Source organism: Mus musculus, chromosome 13 (genome assembly GCF_000001635.26).
Source record: "Mus musculus strain C57BL/6J chromosome 13, GRCm38.p6 C57BL/6J".
In the NCBI taxonomy this organism is placed as follows: Eukaryota; Metazoa; Chordata; class Mammalia; order Rodentia; family Muridae; genus Mus; species Mus musculus.
This window is the reverse complement of record NC_000079.6, coordinates 14,308,884-14,327,320: the sequence shown is the minus strand read 5'-3', so window position 1 is coordinate 14,327,320 and position 18,437 is coordinate 14,308,884. Positions and strand designations below refer to the sequence as shown.

Sequence of the window (18,437 nt, the reverse complement as noted above, 5' to 3'; positions counted from 1 at the left end):
GTCCCTAGGAGCAACAAGATCTTGAGGGCTAGTATTTAGCATTACAATACACAGCAACAAGCCCCATAGGAGGGACAACAATATGAACTAACCAGTATCCCCTGAGCTCCCTGGGACTAAACCACTAATCAAAGAAAACACATGGTGGGACTTGTGTCTCTAGCTGCATATGTAGTAGAGGATGGCCTAGTTGGTCATCAATGGGAGGAGAGGCCCTTGGTCCTGTGAAGGCTCTATGCTCCAATATAGGGTAATGCCAGGGCCAGGAAGCAGGAGCTGGTGGGTTGGGGAGCAGAGGGAGGTGGGAGAGGATAGGGGACTGTTGGAGAGGAAACTAGGAAAGAAAATAACATTTGAAATGTAAATAAATAAAATAATTTTAAAAAGAAAAAAATAGCCGGGTGTGGTGACACATGCCTTTAATCCCAGCACTTGGGAGGCAGAGGCAGGAAGATTTCTGAGTTCGAGGCCAGCCTGGTCTACAGAGTGAGTTCCAGGACAGCCAGGGCTACAGAGAAACCCTGTCTCGATAAACCAGAAAAAAAGAAAGAAAGAAAGAAAGAGAGAGAGAGAGAGAGAGAAAGAGAGAGAGAGAGAGAGAGAGAGAGAGAGAGAGAAAGAAAGAAAGAAAGAAAGAAAGAAAGAAAGAAAGAAAGAAAGAAAAGAAAAAAATACACAGCAACAGAACAAACCTCAAAAATTTCATTCAACTGTTTCCTGTATTTTCATGATCTTCATTAAGGCATTTATTCATGTCTTTGCATATATTCATAATTGCTATTTTCAAGTTCTGTCTTGTGCTTTAACAAAATTGCATTTTCAAAGCCTATTGTAATAGGGTTACTTGGTTCTGAAGAAGGCTGTGTTTTTGTTCTGAGTTCTAACCTAGGTATCACAAGTTACATTTTTTAAGGTATTTCTTAGTGCTGATACCTGATCTGGTCTTTGTTGGGTAGGTGTTCCATTCTTCGATTGTTGTTGTTTTTGTTGTTGTTGTTGTTGTTGTTGCCTGTTCTGTATACTAGGTGAGTGCTGTGGCTATAGAGTCCATGGTAGAGAGCTTCTTTAGGTGGGTAGGTAACAGAAAGGAATGGAGATAAACTAGGAGTAAAGGCTGAGAGGGTCTGCAGAAAAGAATAGGACCAGTGTCCCCACCAAGAGACAAATTCCCCAGAGAATTGATGTGGGTAGAAGAAGGGGCAAGCTGCAATAGAACTAAAAGACTAGAAAGACAGGAACAGAGTTGGGGGTTCCTTTGGTATGAGCCAAAAGGTGGTGTCTGCAGGGAATTGAAGTGGGGTGGGAGGAAGGGCTTCTGGGCACAGGCTGCTACAGGACTAAGAGCAAATCTGGAACAATCTCAGGAGCCACTGTTAGAAAGTGATTCTAACACCAAGAAGTAGAGAAGATCTACAAGGGAAGGATGAGAGGATTGGTGGGGAAAAGCTAAGCATCCTGAATTCACCATAAAATGTGGAATCCTAAGGAATGGAGCCCACTTTCTAGCCAATTGCACTTCTTTCTTTCTTTCTTTCTTTCTTTCTTTCTTTCTTTCTTTCTTTCTTTCTTTCTCTCTTTCTTGAGAATTTTCCATTCAGTACCATAGCCTACTTTTAAATTGCAGTGTTTTTTCAATGTTTAACTTTTTGTGTTCTTTCTAGACTGTAAACACTAATATTTTGTTGAATGTATAGTTGGCAAAGATTTTCTCCCATTCAGTGGATCTCACCCTATAGAAAGAACTATAGGTTTCGTAGGGACATAGAAAGTGGGAAAATAGTCTTCCAGAGGAGAAAGCACACCAATTGGCTACTCAATGCCAAATGTTCAACCCTGAAAACATGCATATAAGAAGCAACATTATACAAGCTGAGCAGGTTATATTTATATATATGAGGAATGTATGTGTGTACACATATATGTATATAAAGAATATATATTCAACAATTAATAAAAAGAGGTTATAAGTTTGAAAAACAGGTAAAAGAGATATGTGGAAAGGTTTAGAGTGAAAAAAAAGAAAGTGAAAATGATGCAATTATGTTATAATCTCAAAATATCAAAACTAATTTATAATAATAATAACTGTTTTGGTTGAATTTTGATCTAAATGAGTACATGTTTTAATTTATCATGGTTTGTTTGCTCCTCCACTGCAGGAGCTTAGTTTTAAAAAAATCACCTATACTTTTGAGTTGAGAATTAGGACCAATTTCATTCTAAATAATGATGGATTTAATCTTATTGGCATCTCTGTATAGTAGGTAAAGGTCCTCTATTTCTACCTATTCCTACCATTTACAAATTCTCATCTGTACACCATATACCCCTGAGGCCTTCCTAAGGATGTGCATCTTCTACTCCCCTCTCAGCTCCCTATCTTCAATAGGGATCCTAGACTTGCCTTGCCAACTTCTCTGGCTCCCACTGCCTGAGAAGTCCTGAATCTCACCAGATTGCTGAAGGCTGAGTATGAAAATCTTCTAAATTTTCTAGAAGTTCTGGACCTAGAAACATCACTTAGCCTGAGCTGAGCCAGGACCAGTTTGATAACCCATTTGGACATCCAAACTGAATCACTCCAAGACTGACTCCTAAGCCCCATTCATATGGTGTACAACCTGCTAATTCAAAGAAACAAGAAACTGATGCAAACGCCGCCCACTCAACAAAGGGAAGACAGGATTTTCTTACAAAGAAATACTAACAACCTAACATTAGCATCTAAAATGCCACTTCAAAAATAAAAACATAACCAATACAGTAAGTCTCTTCCACATACCAGTACTTCATACTAATGTTCTTGAGAAAAGTAACTTAGGTTATTTTTCAAGACATTAATTTCAAGATAGCAATAATAAACATGAACAAGAAATTCAAAGTGGGTATAAATTAATGTCAGAATGAAGAGCCAGAAAACAAAAATACAAAAATGTTGAATGCAATTTTTAAAAAATCCAAGATATGAAAATAGAACCTAGTAAAGAGGACTCTAAAAATCCAAAAGAAATAAATCTTGAAATGAAATATTAGAAATTCAAGCAAAAACTCCAGAGCAAAATTCACTAATAGATTGAATAAAGTGGAAAAGAATACCTAGCAAATAAATTGTCAAATCAAAAATGCATAAAGGGAAATGCAAATCAAAACAACCCTGAGATTCCACCTCACACCAGTCAGAGTGGCTAAGATCAAAAACTCAGGTGACAGCAGATGCTGGCGAGGATGTGGAGAAAGAGGAACACTCCTCCATTGTTGGTGGGATTGCAAGCTTGTACAACCACTCTGGAAGTCAGTCTGGAGGTTCCTCAGAAAATTGGACATAGTACTACGGCTTCTGGTAAACCAGTCATGCTACCCAGCAATACCTCTTCTGTGCTAGGGGTCCTGTTGCATGGAGAGTCCTCTGGAGCCCTTGACGCCCTCTGCCAGGTTCAGGCGGCAGATGCTGGGGCTGGCCTGCTGTTTTCTTTAATTTGTTCTGATTTTATTTGAATCTCTTTTTTTTTTTCCATTTTTTATTAGGTATTTCGCTCATTTACATTTGCAATGCTATACCAAAAGTCCCCCATATCCACCCACCCCCTCTCCCCTACCCACCCACTCCCCTTTTATGGCCCTGGCGTTCCCCTGTACTGGGGCATATAAAGTTTGCGTGTCCAATGGGCCTCTCTTTCGAGTGATGGCCGACTAGGCCATCTTTTGATGCATATGCAGCTAGAGTCAAGAGCTCCGGGGTACTGGTTAGTTCATAATGTTGTTCCACCTATAGGGTTGCAGATCCCTTTAGCTTCTTTGGTACTTTCTCTAGCTCCTTCATTGGGGGCCATGTGATCCATCCAATAGCCGACTGTGAGCATCCACTTCTATGTTTGCTAGGCCCAGGCATACTCTGACAAGAGACAGCTATATCAGGGTCCTTTCAGCATAATCTTGCTAGTGTATGCAATGGTGTCAGCATTTGGAAGCTGATTATGGGATGGATCCCCTTCTCTACTTTTTTATGTAGTAAAAATGTGATCTTATACAATTCTATACATGTACAGTGCATATTGAAGCCTCTCAACTCCTACCATCTCCAACTGTCTACCCCCCATGCCCAACCCCTCTCCTGCTCACAAATCTATTTGTGAGAATTTATTTTTTGATATATTGATTTATTTTCATATAAAATCAAAACCTATTGATTTTATTTTTTTATCCACAGGGTTTAACAAGGGTCATTGTTGTGGCCACAGGAGCTGTCTATTGCAGCAATGTACAACAGAAGACAATGACCCTCCCTCTCTCATATTCCACCAATAGCTGAAGTTCAGCAATAAAGGGCATAGTCTTGCACGTCCCTCCTACTTCTGTGACTGGTTGTTTATATAGCTAGTCTTGAGTTGGCCTGGTGAAGGTAACCACTATTGTTGTAAGATAATGATTTTTTTCATGGTTATATCAAGTCTATAGAATAGTATTTCACAGCCTTTATCCTGCCTTTCAACTCTTACATACTTTCCACTTCATTTTCTGCACTGTTCTGAGCTTTAGAGTCATGTTTGTTTGTTATTTAATATCTAAAGGAGCATGCAGTTGTCATCCCTCATTTACTAAAAGCAGGTCTCACAGCATTACTAAGGCCAAGGTACATGGACTGGAACTGTCAAACCCTATGACCTCTCAGTTAGTTAATATGATGTGGTTTCTCATTGCAGCATTTCAGTTTCGTGTCTCTGCCAACCGATGTGCTGGAAATTGAAGTGAAGGACAAGTTTGCCAAGAGTCGTCCCATCATCAAGCGTTTCTTGGGAAAGCTGTCAATGCCTGTTCAGAGGCTGCTGGAGAGACACGCCATAGGGTAAACTGTGACTGGGTGGCTGTGCTTCCACTTACAGGCCATGCCCAGGAAGGCTTGTAAGCTGCCATTACAAAGTCTGATGGAAAGACACCTAAAATGGTTTCTAGTTTCGGGGCTTTCCCCACCAATATCATTTCCTGGACCATGGTATTCAGTTAAATCCTTCCCCTTCTTATACTTGTGTAGTTTGTATAATACATATTAAAGAGTATAGAGAAATCATAGACAGTATTGAAAAATAATACACATTTTCCTGTGTAAGTATAGATTTAAACTTTGCCATTGCTGTGGAAAATAACTCATTCCTTCACCTGCCTTGTATGTAGGATTTAACCACATACTGCACTTCCATACGAAGATGGAATCATGTTTCTTGGAGAACATTTCTCAAAATATGCTATTTACAAAAAAATTTTAGATAAAAATTTGAAAGCATGCATTCTCATGGAATAACAGCAGCAGTCAACTGTATATGAGAATATGCTTTGTGTTTTAAATATTTTGCATTCATATTCACTCATGGTTTTTATTAAAATGAACTATGATCAGAGCATCTCTTTGTATAATGTGTATTTTCTTAGATAACAATACTGTATTTGAAAATATTAGCATAAGTCTTTGGCTATAAGCGTATCATTAATATGATACATAGAGAGATATCAAAGAGTGAAAAATACTAAGCAGACTTTTGGGGTATTTTAATTAAGTTCTCTGGGGATTTGTTTAGTAATTGACAGCACATGTATGGGTGTGTGCACAGGAGTCCATTAATTCTCAAACCGAAGGAAGTTGACACATACGGAGCTACTGCCACATGTCCCCACTCCCCGTTCATGTTTGTGAAAACTGAACAAACACTACCCTGGCCTACGATGCCTAGCATTATCACTGGCACATAGTAGGAACTTCAAAGGAAATGGTGTTCTTTGTGACCTTCATCTTCATTTGGTTTTCATAACACTTCTATAACTTAAGCATTATCTCTTCTCCATATAAGAAAGTGAAACTTGTGAGGGATAAGTCAAGGTTAAATTCACATTTGCCTTACTCCAAGACCAAGTCCAACCTGTCCCCAAGAGAGGCTCCCTGCAACCAACTCTCTAGTTAGTTGTTCCTCTACTCTTCATTCCTGTCCTACTCTCACACTGCTAATGCTTTGCCCACTGTGGGCCAAGGGGACAAAAAGTGAGGTTTTATAACATGTCTGTTACTCTAACAGTGCACTCACATCTGCCTAACAGCTACTCAGTTACTCCCTGCTGGGCTGAACTCTGACTCATTACAGCCACAGAGAGGGTTTGTCTACTTCCCTATGCTAAGTACTTTTTTAGTATCATCCTGCAATCCCTGCCCTTCACTGTGGAAGAACGTCTACTAGGTAGCCAAAACAAAACAAAACAAAACACAAAACAAAACAAAAATGGAGGTAGAAGAGGGACTCCCAAACCTGAGCAAGGGAGTTTGGTTTTCCCAGTGCTCTTGCAACTTGGAGGAAGAGGCAGTAGAGATGAGTAGGAGCAACAAGTCTTTGTGGGATTACTTCGCACCACTTCTGATAAGATATACACTCACCCTATTGGTTTTGGAAGTTCTCTAACTTCTAATCCTCCACCCTCCTGATGCTTTGCCTCCTCTTTCAAGGCCGATAGCATTCATTACCTGTAGAGACTTCTGTAGTGCTGCCCATTATGGAGACACGCAATGTAAGTAGAAACAAATTACTGGTCTATGGCATGAAGCAGCAGTAATTTGCCTTGAGCCATGGACCACCCCCAGGATACACACACACACACACACACACAAACACAACTGTAGTACTATCTTTTAATTGTCACTGGCCTCTATATTCAACTATCATCTTCCCTTTAGAACTGTCACTGACTACCTGGGTCATTATTTGCTGCTCTTTCCTTGTTCTCTATCTAGTTGTAAGGTGTTAAAGGCAGGTCCTGGGAGAACATACAGACTTTACCCTACAGGACACAAAGGCCATCTTCAGCACTTTTTATATGCCAGGGACTCAAAAACTGCTTACTGGGTGATGGAAAGCAAAAAAAAAAAAAAAAAAAAAAAAGAAAAAGAAAAGAAAAAAAAGAAAGGAAATCTTAGAAAGTGAGTGCAAAACATAATTTCCATTTTGTCTTGTGATCATCTCATTTTGTCTTGTGATCATCTTTAGCTCTCATTACAATTAAGATTTAGATTCAAAAGTTTTTCTTATGATCATAGGGGACATACTTCAAAATATTGATCAATATCACTGCTTTCTAAATTGACAGAACTTTGTGGTCCATCACATTATATCTTCATATACTGTTTTAATTAATGAGCTCTGACAATAAACATATGTAATGCTTTAATCAAGAAAAAATATTAAATTTATGATTCGCTAGACCATATTATTTGTTTCATAATGTCATTTTTTCTAAGAAATCTTTTAATATTGACATCAACTGATTGGTGTTTTCATTTCAATATCATGAGTGAATTAATAGGGTGGCTATAGAGTAAATAACCAACTATGGACTATGCCTTTTTTTGTACCTGGATATCCCAAGGAAGTATTTTCCCTAACTCAGCAAAGGTAGCAGGCAGTTACTTTGTTAAAAACAAATATGCAAAACTATATTGCCAGTGAAAATATATCATTATAACTTCTGATTAATTTCTTCATGTATAGATTAAATTTTCAGTAATTCAAAAGTTACTTTGAATGGGTATGGCACTAGAATCCAGAATAGTCAATATGTGTCACAATATTTGGTGTAACTAGAAGTCAAAGATCAGGGAACACAGATCACAAGCTGGTGCTTGCTCCATCCTCTACCAGGGGGCTTTCCATAGCTCAGCAACACAGGCTCTCCAGTAGCTATTGTGGCATCTACTCTTATACATGACATCTATTCCTCCAACATATTCTGGCACATCTATTGCCAGGGAATATTTGGAAATGAGAATGTCCATAAGAAGATCAAGCAAAGGCATTTATAATTTTTGTTCCCTCGTTTTCTGTACAACACGGATTCTCAAACTTAGTCTGTAAAAGGAGTAGTATTTCAGGATTTCTAGGTCACAAGTCTCTGTCTAAACTGTTCAACTCTTCCACGGTGCCAGAAAATAGCCATAGGCAATGTGTGAGCTAATAAGCATGGCTGTGTTCCAATAAAACAGTGTTGATGGACACTTACATTTGAATTTCACATAATTTACTCTTTTCACGTGTTTTTCCCAGAGCTCATGGCCATGCCAACATGTAAAAAGTAATAACTAACTAAAACTAAAAACTGTAGTTTTTCTGATCCTTGAGTTAGAATGTTTGATAAGAATCTCTTTATTGATCCTACATCTGTACCTTAAGATGGGACCCCAGAGGGACCTTCACTCCCTGTTACAATGGCTTCTCTGAGATTTCCTGTCCCACCAGCTGGTGTAGAAAACACATTGTGTGCTCATTAGCAGGAGAGGTCATTACAGAATCTGTGATGGTGCTTATTTCCTTCTAGGGATAGGGTGGTCAGCTACACACTTGGCCGCCGGCTTCCAACTGACCATGTGAGTGGGCAGCTGCAATTCCGATTTGAGATCACATCCTCCATCCATGCAGGTACTTTCAGCATGATCTTCATGTCTTGTTCAAGGCTAGTGTCTTGGTGCAGTTCTTTTCTCTGAATCACAACTAACCATAGTTCTCTCCAAGCATGCCATGGGCTGTGTAGTTCTCTGTCATCTCCATTGAGCCCCAGAAGCCAGTGATCTATTTTAGAAGCCAGGATTGCCTCCTTGATTGAAAGATTCCTCTTCACCAGGATCTAAAGATAGATGGTTACACAGTAGAATAGAGGTCAGCCATGTGATACAAAAACTATCTTATTGTTTTATTGCCAGAACCTCACAAAGGAGATGCTCAAAAGTTGTTTAATCATTCTATACATGAGTAAATGAATGAATGATAAAACACATGAATGTGAATCATCTCTTTATACCTAGTAACTAGTTATAGATTGGCTATGATGTAAAAAGTAACATATTGTTGAAGACCTGCAGTTAGACAATTACAGGAAAAATAAAGATTATGAACAGAAATTTTCAGAAACATTCTATATTCCACTCTCCATATCAAACCATATTTCCAAACAGTAAAGATGAGAAGACACCTCATAATTCTTTTCTATTCTCCTGCAGCACCCATACTAACTGTAACTCATGTTGAGAAATATTAAGTCCTCTTGGGCCAAGTCTATGAGTTACTGTTACTGCATTACTGAGAACTCAGAGCCTGAAGTGTGTCACCACCCAATCACTAAGCTCCAGTATATACTAGATTGTAAGGAAATATTTTTGTTTTCTCCTGTCACATTCAGCCTTTTGCTACATTCTTAGACTGAGTCATCTATGTGTGCATAAAGATGAATTATGACTTCATACTTTAGCAGAGAGATAATTTTCTTCAAATAGGGAATTGTACTAGTGCATTGAAAGTCCAATACCAGTCTGGTGTATTTCCAGCCAAGGGAGGTAGAGTTAAACAGCGTTCACTGTTAAATGTTAAGAGTTGAACATATCTCCTTGAAAGGTAATGTGACTGGAAATCTTGGTTTCTGACTATTCAACACTGTAGATGATTATCAATGTAGCCCAATCCCTTGCTTCTTTGTTGCAGCTAAATACCCTGGCTTAGCCATTCCACATCTTGCAGGATGCTCCATGAGAAATGTTTTAAGCAAGTACAATTAACTTGCTTAGGGTTATTAACGAATTATAAACAGTACTCTGAAAGTCAGTGTATGTAACAAACATTGTTGATCTCTGAGGTAGGGTAAAGCTAGGTTTGAGATATTATTTTTTTTCTTAGCAGCCCCTTAAAAGAGAACTTTAAAATAGCAGCCCGTCTTAAAGTTAAAAATAAATATTAATTATTTATTAAAATAAAAATAAAGTAATTAACATAAATAGCACTCATTACAGATTTTTTCCAAAGCGATTGAGAAACACCCATCAACTCATACCCTGTATCCTATATTAAGAGATCATTTACTATGTTTTACACGTGCCTACACAGAACACCAGCTCCCATTGCTCTTCTGAAAAGGATGACATAGTTTTCTTCTTGCCCACAGATGATGAAGAGATCTCTCTGAGTGCTGAGCCTGAGTCGTCAGCAGAAACGCAGGACAGCATCATGAATAGTATGGTGGGAAACAGCAATGGAGAGCCTTCTGGTGATGCTACAGAATTCTGCAAGGATGCGAAGCCAGAGTCACCAAGTGAAGGGAATGGAGTAAACAGCTCAGAAAACCAAAACCAGGAGCATGCCGGGCCAGTTGAGGAAGCGGCAGGAGCTATGGAGGCCAGAGATGGTAGCAATGTCTCTGAAGCACCCGAAGAGCCCGGAGAGCTTCAGGACCCAGAGCAACATGACACCCAGCCCACCCTGAGTGCAGAAGAAGTGGCCGAGGGACTTCCCCTGGATGAGGATTCGCCATCCTCGCTGTTGCCAGAAGAGAATACAGCTCTAGGCAGCAAGGTAGAAGAGGAAACAGTACCAGAAAATGGAGCCAGAGAGGAAGAAATGCAGAAGGGGAAAGATGAAGAAGAGGAAGAAGAGGACGTTTCTACCCTGGAGCAAGGAGAGCCTGGACTGGAGCTGAGGGTCTCCGTGAGAAAAAAAAGCAGACCATGTTCCCTACCTGTATCAGAGCTTGAGACAGTGATTGCATCTGCCTGTGGAGATGCTGAGACCCCGAGAACCCATTATATCCGCATCCACACCCTGCTGCACAGCATGCCCTCGGCCCAGAGAGGAAGCACCACGGAGGAGGAAGATGGCTTGGAGGAGGAATCCACCCTCAAGGAGTCCTCTGAAAAGGATGGGCTCAGCGAGGTGGACACAATAGCTGCTGACCCACAGTCCATGGAAGATGGCGAGAGCGATGGGGCTACTCTGTGCATGGCACCCTCTGACTGCTCTGGGGGACATTTCTCCAGTTTATCCAAAGGCATTGGTGCTGGCCAAGATGGCGAAGCTCACCCCAGCACTGGGAGTGAGAGTGACTCCAGCCCCCAGCAGGGAGCAGACCACAGTTGCGAGGGCTGTGATGCCTCATGCTGCAGCCCGTCTTGCTATAGCACATCTTGCTACAGCAGCTCTTGTTACAGCAGCTCCTGTTACAGCAGCTCCTGCTACAATGGTAACAATCGGTTCGCCAGCCACACACGCTTCTCCTCTGTGGACAGCGCCAAGATCTCTGAGAGCACAGTCTTTTCTTCACAAGAGGATGAGGAAGAGGAAAACAGTGCATTCGAGTCGGTACCCGACTCGGTGCAAAGCCCAGAGCTAGATCCCGAGTCTACAAATGGGGCTGGCCCTTGGCAGGATGAACTGGCTGCCCCTGGTGGGAATGCAGCAAGAAGTACTGAAGGTCTGGAGTCCCCCATGGCAGGTCCTAGCAATAGGAGAGAAGGTTAGACTACAAAACAAACCAGTGATAATAGGATCACCACATTTATAGGACACAAGTTTCCCCAAATGATTGGTGGAGAGACCAGTCCCGAAAGGGGTGCCCTGGACAGTATATGTAGACATTCAAGCATTTAGCTAGGTGTGTGAATTTCTGGCACCTGTCTCAAATTCACACCAAGAAATATATCCAGTAGGATGTAAGCAGCTACCTACCTATACGTGTGCCTTTGACTAATGACCAGAAATAGTTGATATGTTAGCTTTCTGGTCTTGACAGCAACTACACAGTTAAGTAGTATCAAATAATAGAAACCTCAAATGATCATGAGCATTGGGTAGCAAATATTTTGACTTCCTAAAACACATTAAAGATCAGTGATAGAAATGGATATTACTTGAAGAGCATGGATTATCTGTCCCCCTGCACACTCTCAGAGTTCTGGGGCCACTCTTCCAGTTTTTCCAGAAGCACTGGCATTAGTGACCATGGCAAGGCACTCTGGGTAGACTACATATCTTTTTCTCCTTCCTTTTTTTCTACCAGCACAGTTCCTGTTATAATAATTGGTTGTGGGCTATTTTAGCTAATGCAAAGGAAGAACAGCATAATCAACCAGAGTCACTCAAGTTTGAGCCTGGGCCCTGGCATCCCTCACAAGCAAGGCTCCACTAACTAATCCCCCCACAGGTCACAAAAAGCAGAAACAGGAGGTTGTCACATTGCAGTAGAGAACTAGAATGTTCAGTGGCACACACTGGGTTCATGTTTGGGGGATTGACATAAAGCCTGAGTAGTTCAGGCTAAGGGTTAGTTCTCCCCGTCATCATGGTCCAGATCTCCCACCTACCCACCATCATCCCCCTCATCATCATGCCTGCTAGCTTTCCATGAAGGATTGTCTAACTAGTTGGGAGAACATGAGATTCCTTGGAAAATTCAAATTTCTTCAGTCCATTGTTTCAATAGTCTATTAGTCGGATTGAAAGACACAAGCATCTCTCTGGAACATCTTCATTTCTACCAGCTCAGTTACAATATAAGTGCATAAATTTTCTTCTCATATTTCAAATAAGATTCTAATCCAAAGGCAGCCATCTTCAGTTTTAAAATCAATGACTCATTCCATATAAATCCAAATTAAACTATTAAACTAGTATTTCTTATGAACATTTTGTTTCTTTTCCTTCTATACACCCTTTACTTAAATCTCAGTTTAAAGCAGTTATCAAAAAACAAACTTGCAGACAAATGAAAGAAGCAGTCATGTGGTCATGAGTTAAGCCCTGGGGGTAAGTCCACGTGCTGCTTCCTCACAAAAGACCTACCTGTGCTGCATCTCTGCTTCTTTGTGAGCCAAGTGGCTATAATTGTAGCATTGACCTCGAGGAATAAATGGAAGAGTTAAATGAGATTAAACAGCGATGCACTCTGCCTTTCTCCTAATGAGATGAGCAAGAAAACTAACTGTTTAAGTTACATGAAAGAAACCACTCTTTGATTCTAGCCTCACCATGTTAGCCAAGGAAATTTTCACACAATTAAATGCTAACCACTTTACTTCAAATAGTATCTTGGTAGTTTATGTTGACACAAATACATAGCTTTCAATTAAAGGGGAATAAGAATTGGTCTGTTCTGGAGCCAAAGATGACCTAGGAACCCTAGGAACACAGTTTTAGGGTTTTAGAATTTACCTTAAATTCTAGGTTCCAAAGCATTTTCCTGAAGTTTCTATAGAAACAGTATAAAAATAGTCATAAATAAATAATGATGCTTTTAAAAGATTTTTTTTTAAGTTTAAAAAAAAATTGTTGGTGGACACAGTGAGTAGGTAGCTACAACCCAGTGGAGAAACCTCAGCTATAGGCCTTAGATGCCACGTGATGATGCTCTTAGCCCCTTAGTTTGTGAAAAACTAGAGTGTTGTCAAGTTTATTCATTCTAAAAGTGTTTTGTTCTTTCATCCGTCTGGACGCTGGTCCAGCTTTATCTACTAGTGGCAGGATGTTAAGTCTAACACAGAGTTGGGGTAAAGAATGGCTGTTTACTAGGTAAATAATAAATATGCCAACATGAACTGTAATTCGGCTTTAGAATTGCAACATCCCATCCTTCCCGCAACGCTGAGATTCTAACCAGTCAATAGTGTTTGCGGCCACAGACCTTACAGGAAGTCTTTTTCATGCTTGTCTTTACTACAATTTGGCCAGGTCAGTTATAATCAAAATAAATTTAAAGACTCTCTCTTATTTTTAGTTGAGAAATATTATCCCTTCTTGAATATTCTGAACACTTAATTTGATGCAAAGGTGACAATGTGAACTGGGCCCTAGAATAGTACTGCCTCCATGTTTTATTCATTCAGCTGCCACCGAGCATCTGTCACATCCTCAAAGTTTCTTAGGGCTCACGTGTAGGTGGGGTATGCTTCCACCAAGCAACAGTATGATATTCCTACAGACTTGGAGGAACAATTAACGTGTTTGGTTGAGTTAAATTACATGAGGTTTAACTAAATGAGGTAAGGTTGTTTTCTTATTTTAAGAAACAAACTATAAAGTACAGCAACTGGCAAGGCAACAGCTATGCCCGTTTCCTTTTTGAATGTTTTAACCCTAAGCATTTATGAAAATAAATGTGAGTGCCATAGCCACTTACCCACAAAACCTGTGTTTGAAACAGCAGCTTGTCAACAATGAGTTTATGCTTCCTTGGTTTCTACTGGTACCTTCAAAGAACCAAAGCATTTTAGTAATGGTGGGACTCTTCAGGAAAAAAATGTATTTTTAATATTAAGAAGGACCTTCTGTTCTGAGCACATCTTTATTTTTACTTGCCAGTCATCTCTTGGAATTAACTACTAAGCTAAGCCCACCTAATATTTTCTACTAATTTTATTTTCTGCTGTGTCTATAGAATGATAGTGGGAAAGTAAATCATATCCAGGCATGGATGTTCTGTAGAATGTTCACTATTTGATCCTTCAAAGATCTTCACCATTACTTTTTACTTTCTCTCCATTTTGACCAAAAGGTTAATAGAATACATGCAATAATCCTGGAAGGAAAAGGAAATGATATCTTTTGTCCTCTGATTTTGTCCTGGGTGTGAGCATGGTCTGAGGCAGGAGGAAAGCAGTACAGAGTTGGATGGGGGCTGGCTGTGTTCTGAGCCCTTCAGGGTCTCCAGAGATTGAGAGAATTATTTACTAGAGTTTATGTGGTCAATTTGCATACCTCAGTACATTATGAAACAGAAATGCTGTTCCTGAATTTTGTTTAGTTAGTCTGTACTAACATCAGTAGAAGCAATGTGCATACTAATAAGTCACAAAATCTATAGATACATTGATTTCTATAGTTTCTCTGTATCTGTTTGGTTTACTTTTGTCTATCCCACTTCTCTGTTTCAAATTTTCTTGTATCAGTCTTCCTGCCTTTTATCTACAGCCTTTGTCTATTATCTATTCCTCTTTCCAGTGCACTGTTTGGCTTTTCTGACTCCTCCTCCATATAATCTGGACAAACCATGATTTCCATGAGATGTTTGGCTCCCCATCTTACCGTCTAATGTCCCTTTATAGGAATTTACATCCTTGGACCACCAGTTCCTTGATCCATCTTGGAAATGCACTGTCTGAGAGTTTCAGTCCCCTTTAACTCTGAAAATAAGTCTTTTGATAGTCTTCTGTTGTTTTAATTATGATGCCCTCATATCCATATGATCAGGTGTATTTTCCATAATCCAACAAAGCTTTTGTGATAAATACTTCACTCCCTTCAAACAAGCCTGTCTCCTTCACTGGAATAAAATAAGGCTCGTTAAGTTTTTCCCTAGTGTTCCTTCGTGATGTCACCTTCTAACCAAGACAATTCAAGTAGCTACAGAATCAGACTCTGACCACATGTATTGATTAGTGTATGTGGCATAGATCAAGAGTCAAAACATATTCGGATTTTTCCTTTCCTCCTCTTTTTTCCTCTCCATTTTCCTCTTTCTCTTCCTTCTTCTTTCTCCTCCTCTTCTTTTCTCCTGCTTTTCTTCTTCCTTCTCTTCCTTTTCCTTAATAATTTGTGTCAAAAATGACATGGTTATAGTAAACTGACACAAAAACTAGATTTCCCATTTTATTTGTTGTTTCTTATGGTGATCTTTGTTTTACAGTCATGTTTTTTATAACAGTGCCATAGCAATGCATATGAATGTCTTGACTATCTTGTTCATAGGTGAATGTCCTATACTCCATAATTCCCAGCCAATAAGCCAACTTCCTTCCTTGAGGCCTGAACATCATCACTACCCAACAATCGATGAGCCTCTTCCACCAAGTAAGCTTTAGTTTCAAATCTATGGCTTAATTCTTCCCATCCAGTCTGAACAGGTCAGTGTGAATTCATATGCAAACATCCAAAATTCTTTCCAAATTCCATAAATTGGCAGTGTTACTAAATACCAATATATACCTACTATAAAACTTCTTTTTTTAACAAGCTGTTTCATTATATGGTATTGAAGTGATAAACAAATGTTAATATACCTAAGTTTCTGAGGGAGAGGCAAAAAATAGATATCATTTCTTTACAAGACATCACTAGTCTTTGTGGTCTTTCAGTCCTAAATTTCCCATTTTAAAATTTTCAGTTGGAAATAGAACTCTATTTTTCTCCAGTAAATCCATTATTCACAAGTATCTCCATAGAATAAAACAACTTTAACCCACAGTATTTTAAGAAATTATGCTTTCCTAACTATAACTTTCATCAAAGGATTAAAAATTCCAAATGCCTGTTAGAGTTCATTGGCGTTTCCAGGAAAACTATCATTTTTAGGTTAGAATTCAGTATCACTTTACCCTAATAACTGTCCTATGTAAGTAAAGATTCCTTAGTCATTTGAACTTAGGAAATTCATTTAATCTCTAAAATATTGTTTCATTACTTGTAGGAATAAAGCTTTAATGTCCTCTTCTGCTAAATGCCATGTTTGGACTAAGTCAGTCCTGCCTGTACAATGCAATTCAGCCTTAACCTGTGTCACTCCATCTCAAATATTTAGGAGAAGAAAATGAAGCTGAGTGTTGCGAACTCATTTAACACAATGAAAACTTATGAATTCTGGGACCTCTCTGTTTGAATTCAAGATTTTTCCACACAAAGATAATCTTTAATTTTGGATAGATTGTTATAAATGCAAAGGTGTTCCCAAAACTCACACTTTTGCCAGAGTTTACATTAGGCAGTTATAAATGGAGACATTGTAAATAAGTTAGTGTAAAACCACTTCAAAGTAACCACCAAACAAAGCCACTCTCAACAATTAAAAAAGACTCAAAATAGGTTTTAATTTACTATCCATATAGCAAAGAAAATATTAGAAATTTGCTAATTAATTCTGACAACAGGATTTTGCTAGGACATCTCAAATAGGACATGAATGACTTCATTCCTGATAGTCATTCGTCATCAAGTTTTTACTGAATACTCTGTTGTTGGTGCTGTTTTAGCTAACCAGCCCTCATGGAGCATCTATATGCTAGTCTGGGAAGAGTATAACAAACAATAAAATGGAAAACAGGAATCTAATGATAAACGCAATGAGAAAACAAAAGTAGATGAAGGAGGCTTCTCATGCGTAGTAGATACTGGTTTGCAGTTTTAGAACTAGAATTCTAAGCAAGCTTCCCTAAGAGGACAATAATAAATGAGACAGGGGAGTTACACATATAAATGCTGAGAGAAAGTTTTACAAGCAAAGATAGCAGCCGTAGCAGCAGCCACACTCATCTCATGATGATAAGCTTGAAGAGTAAAACCAACGCATCCAAGGGGAATAATAATTATAATCAAGGGAAAACAGTACAAACCAATCATCTGGGACTCTGTAGACTGCTGCAATTGTTCTCAAACATCCTAAAGCTGTGACCCTTTAAAACAGTGCCTCATATCGTGGTGACCCTCAGCCATGAAATTATTTTTGTTGCTACTTTGTTATTTTGCTACTGTTAAGAATCATAGTGTAAATATTTGGGAGATAAAAGTTTGTTGAGACTGACAGGTTGAAAACTGCCAGAGAGGTTTGCCTTTTATTCTGAATGAGGACACACCACAGCGTTTTGAGCAGGGAAGTGGTATTTCTGACATGTGTTTTGAAAGTCTTCCCCTTGTTGCTGTACAGGGAATAAACTGCAGAGGAAAAATAGAAGTCTATAAAATACAGCATAAGGTGATTGCAGTGGCCAAGATGAAACCATTGGTGATATGGATCAGGGTGGCATCAGGGGATTGTTAAGGAATGGTAATACCTGAACATACATTTGGAAGACAAATTTGATTACATATTGAGTATGGACATGGGAGGAAAATAAGAATTAATAATGACTCAGTTTCAGCCTGGACTGATTTAAAAAAAAAACTTTTTATAGAGTAGGTTTGGTTAGGAATAGCCTAAAGCTTGACCTAATTATATTATACTAGAGATATTATTAGCTAGTGATGGGATGAAGGCAATTAGACAAATGTTTGTAAAGTTTAAATAGGATATACCATTGATTAAAATACTTAAATACACAATCCAAAAATAAAGACAATACACGTTTCAGTTCTTGTTAAAACATAATCTGGTATTCAATAATTCATTTTATCCTAAACAACTCAACCTGACCTACACACTACTATGAGCTGCCACAGTGTAGAATTGGTACTGTTTTCAGGGGTCGAAGTAAAGTCCTGGCATCACAGTGGTTAATCCTTCTTATGATGCTGAGCCCTAAAGATCCATCCAGATGTTTTTTCTTTGTTTATAGGATATGTGAAAATGAATTCTTTACAAAGCAACCCAGAAAAGATACTCAAATTCAGCTAATTATTTAATGAATATTTATAAGAATATAAAATTAACACTGTGTTTCAGATATTTAATGTGCTAATGAAAGAGCTTAGGGTCTGGTTGAACATACTTTCCAGAAGTGGTTTAGAGATTTGAAACTTGCTAAGAATGTGTTACCAATGTTCCATTCTTCAGTCCCCCTAACCCCTTAGATAATTTGCAAGGCCAATGGAGAAGTCAATGGCCAAATTCTTGCTTTCCCTTAGAGTCAGGATTTGTGTCCCTAGAACTTCCTGTAACTCCTAGTT

The 18,437-nt window shown here is 39.0% G+C and overlaps 1 protein-coding gene across 12 annotated transcripts in view; it reads left to right on the top strand.

Moving 5' to 3' along the window:
* Hecw1 (HECT, C2 and WW domain containing E3 ubiquitin protein ligase 1) overlaps positions 1-18,437 on the top strand; it is a 296,852-nt gene that overhangs the window by 195,969 nt on the left and 82,446 nt on the right. For 6 of the 12 annotated variants that reach the window (XM_006516809.4, NM_001081348.3, XM_006516811.2 and 3 more), the window contains 4 exons: positions 4,701-4,843; positions 8,347-8,447; positions 9,961-11,304; positions 15,531-15,632. In XM_006516809.4, the coding sequence (XP_006516872.1) occupies positions 4,701-4,843; positions 8,347-8,447; positions 9,961-11,304; positions 15,531-15,632 (1,690 nt within the window). The remainder of the gene's footprint in view (positions 1-4,700; positions 4,844-8,346; positions 8,448-9,960; positions 11,305-15,530; positions 15,633-18,437) is intronic. The other 6 variants (XM_006516815.4, XM_017315649.2, XM_017315651.2 and 3 more) reach the window with 3 other exon arrangements.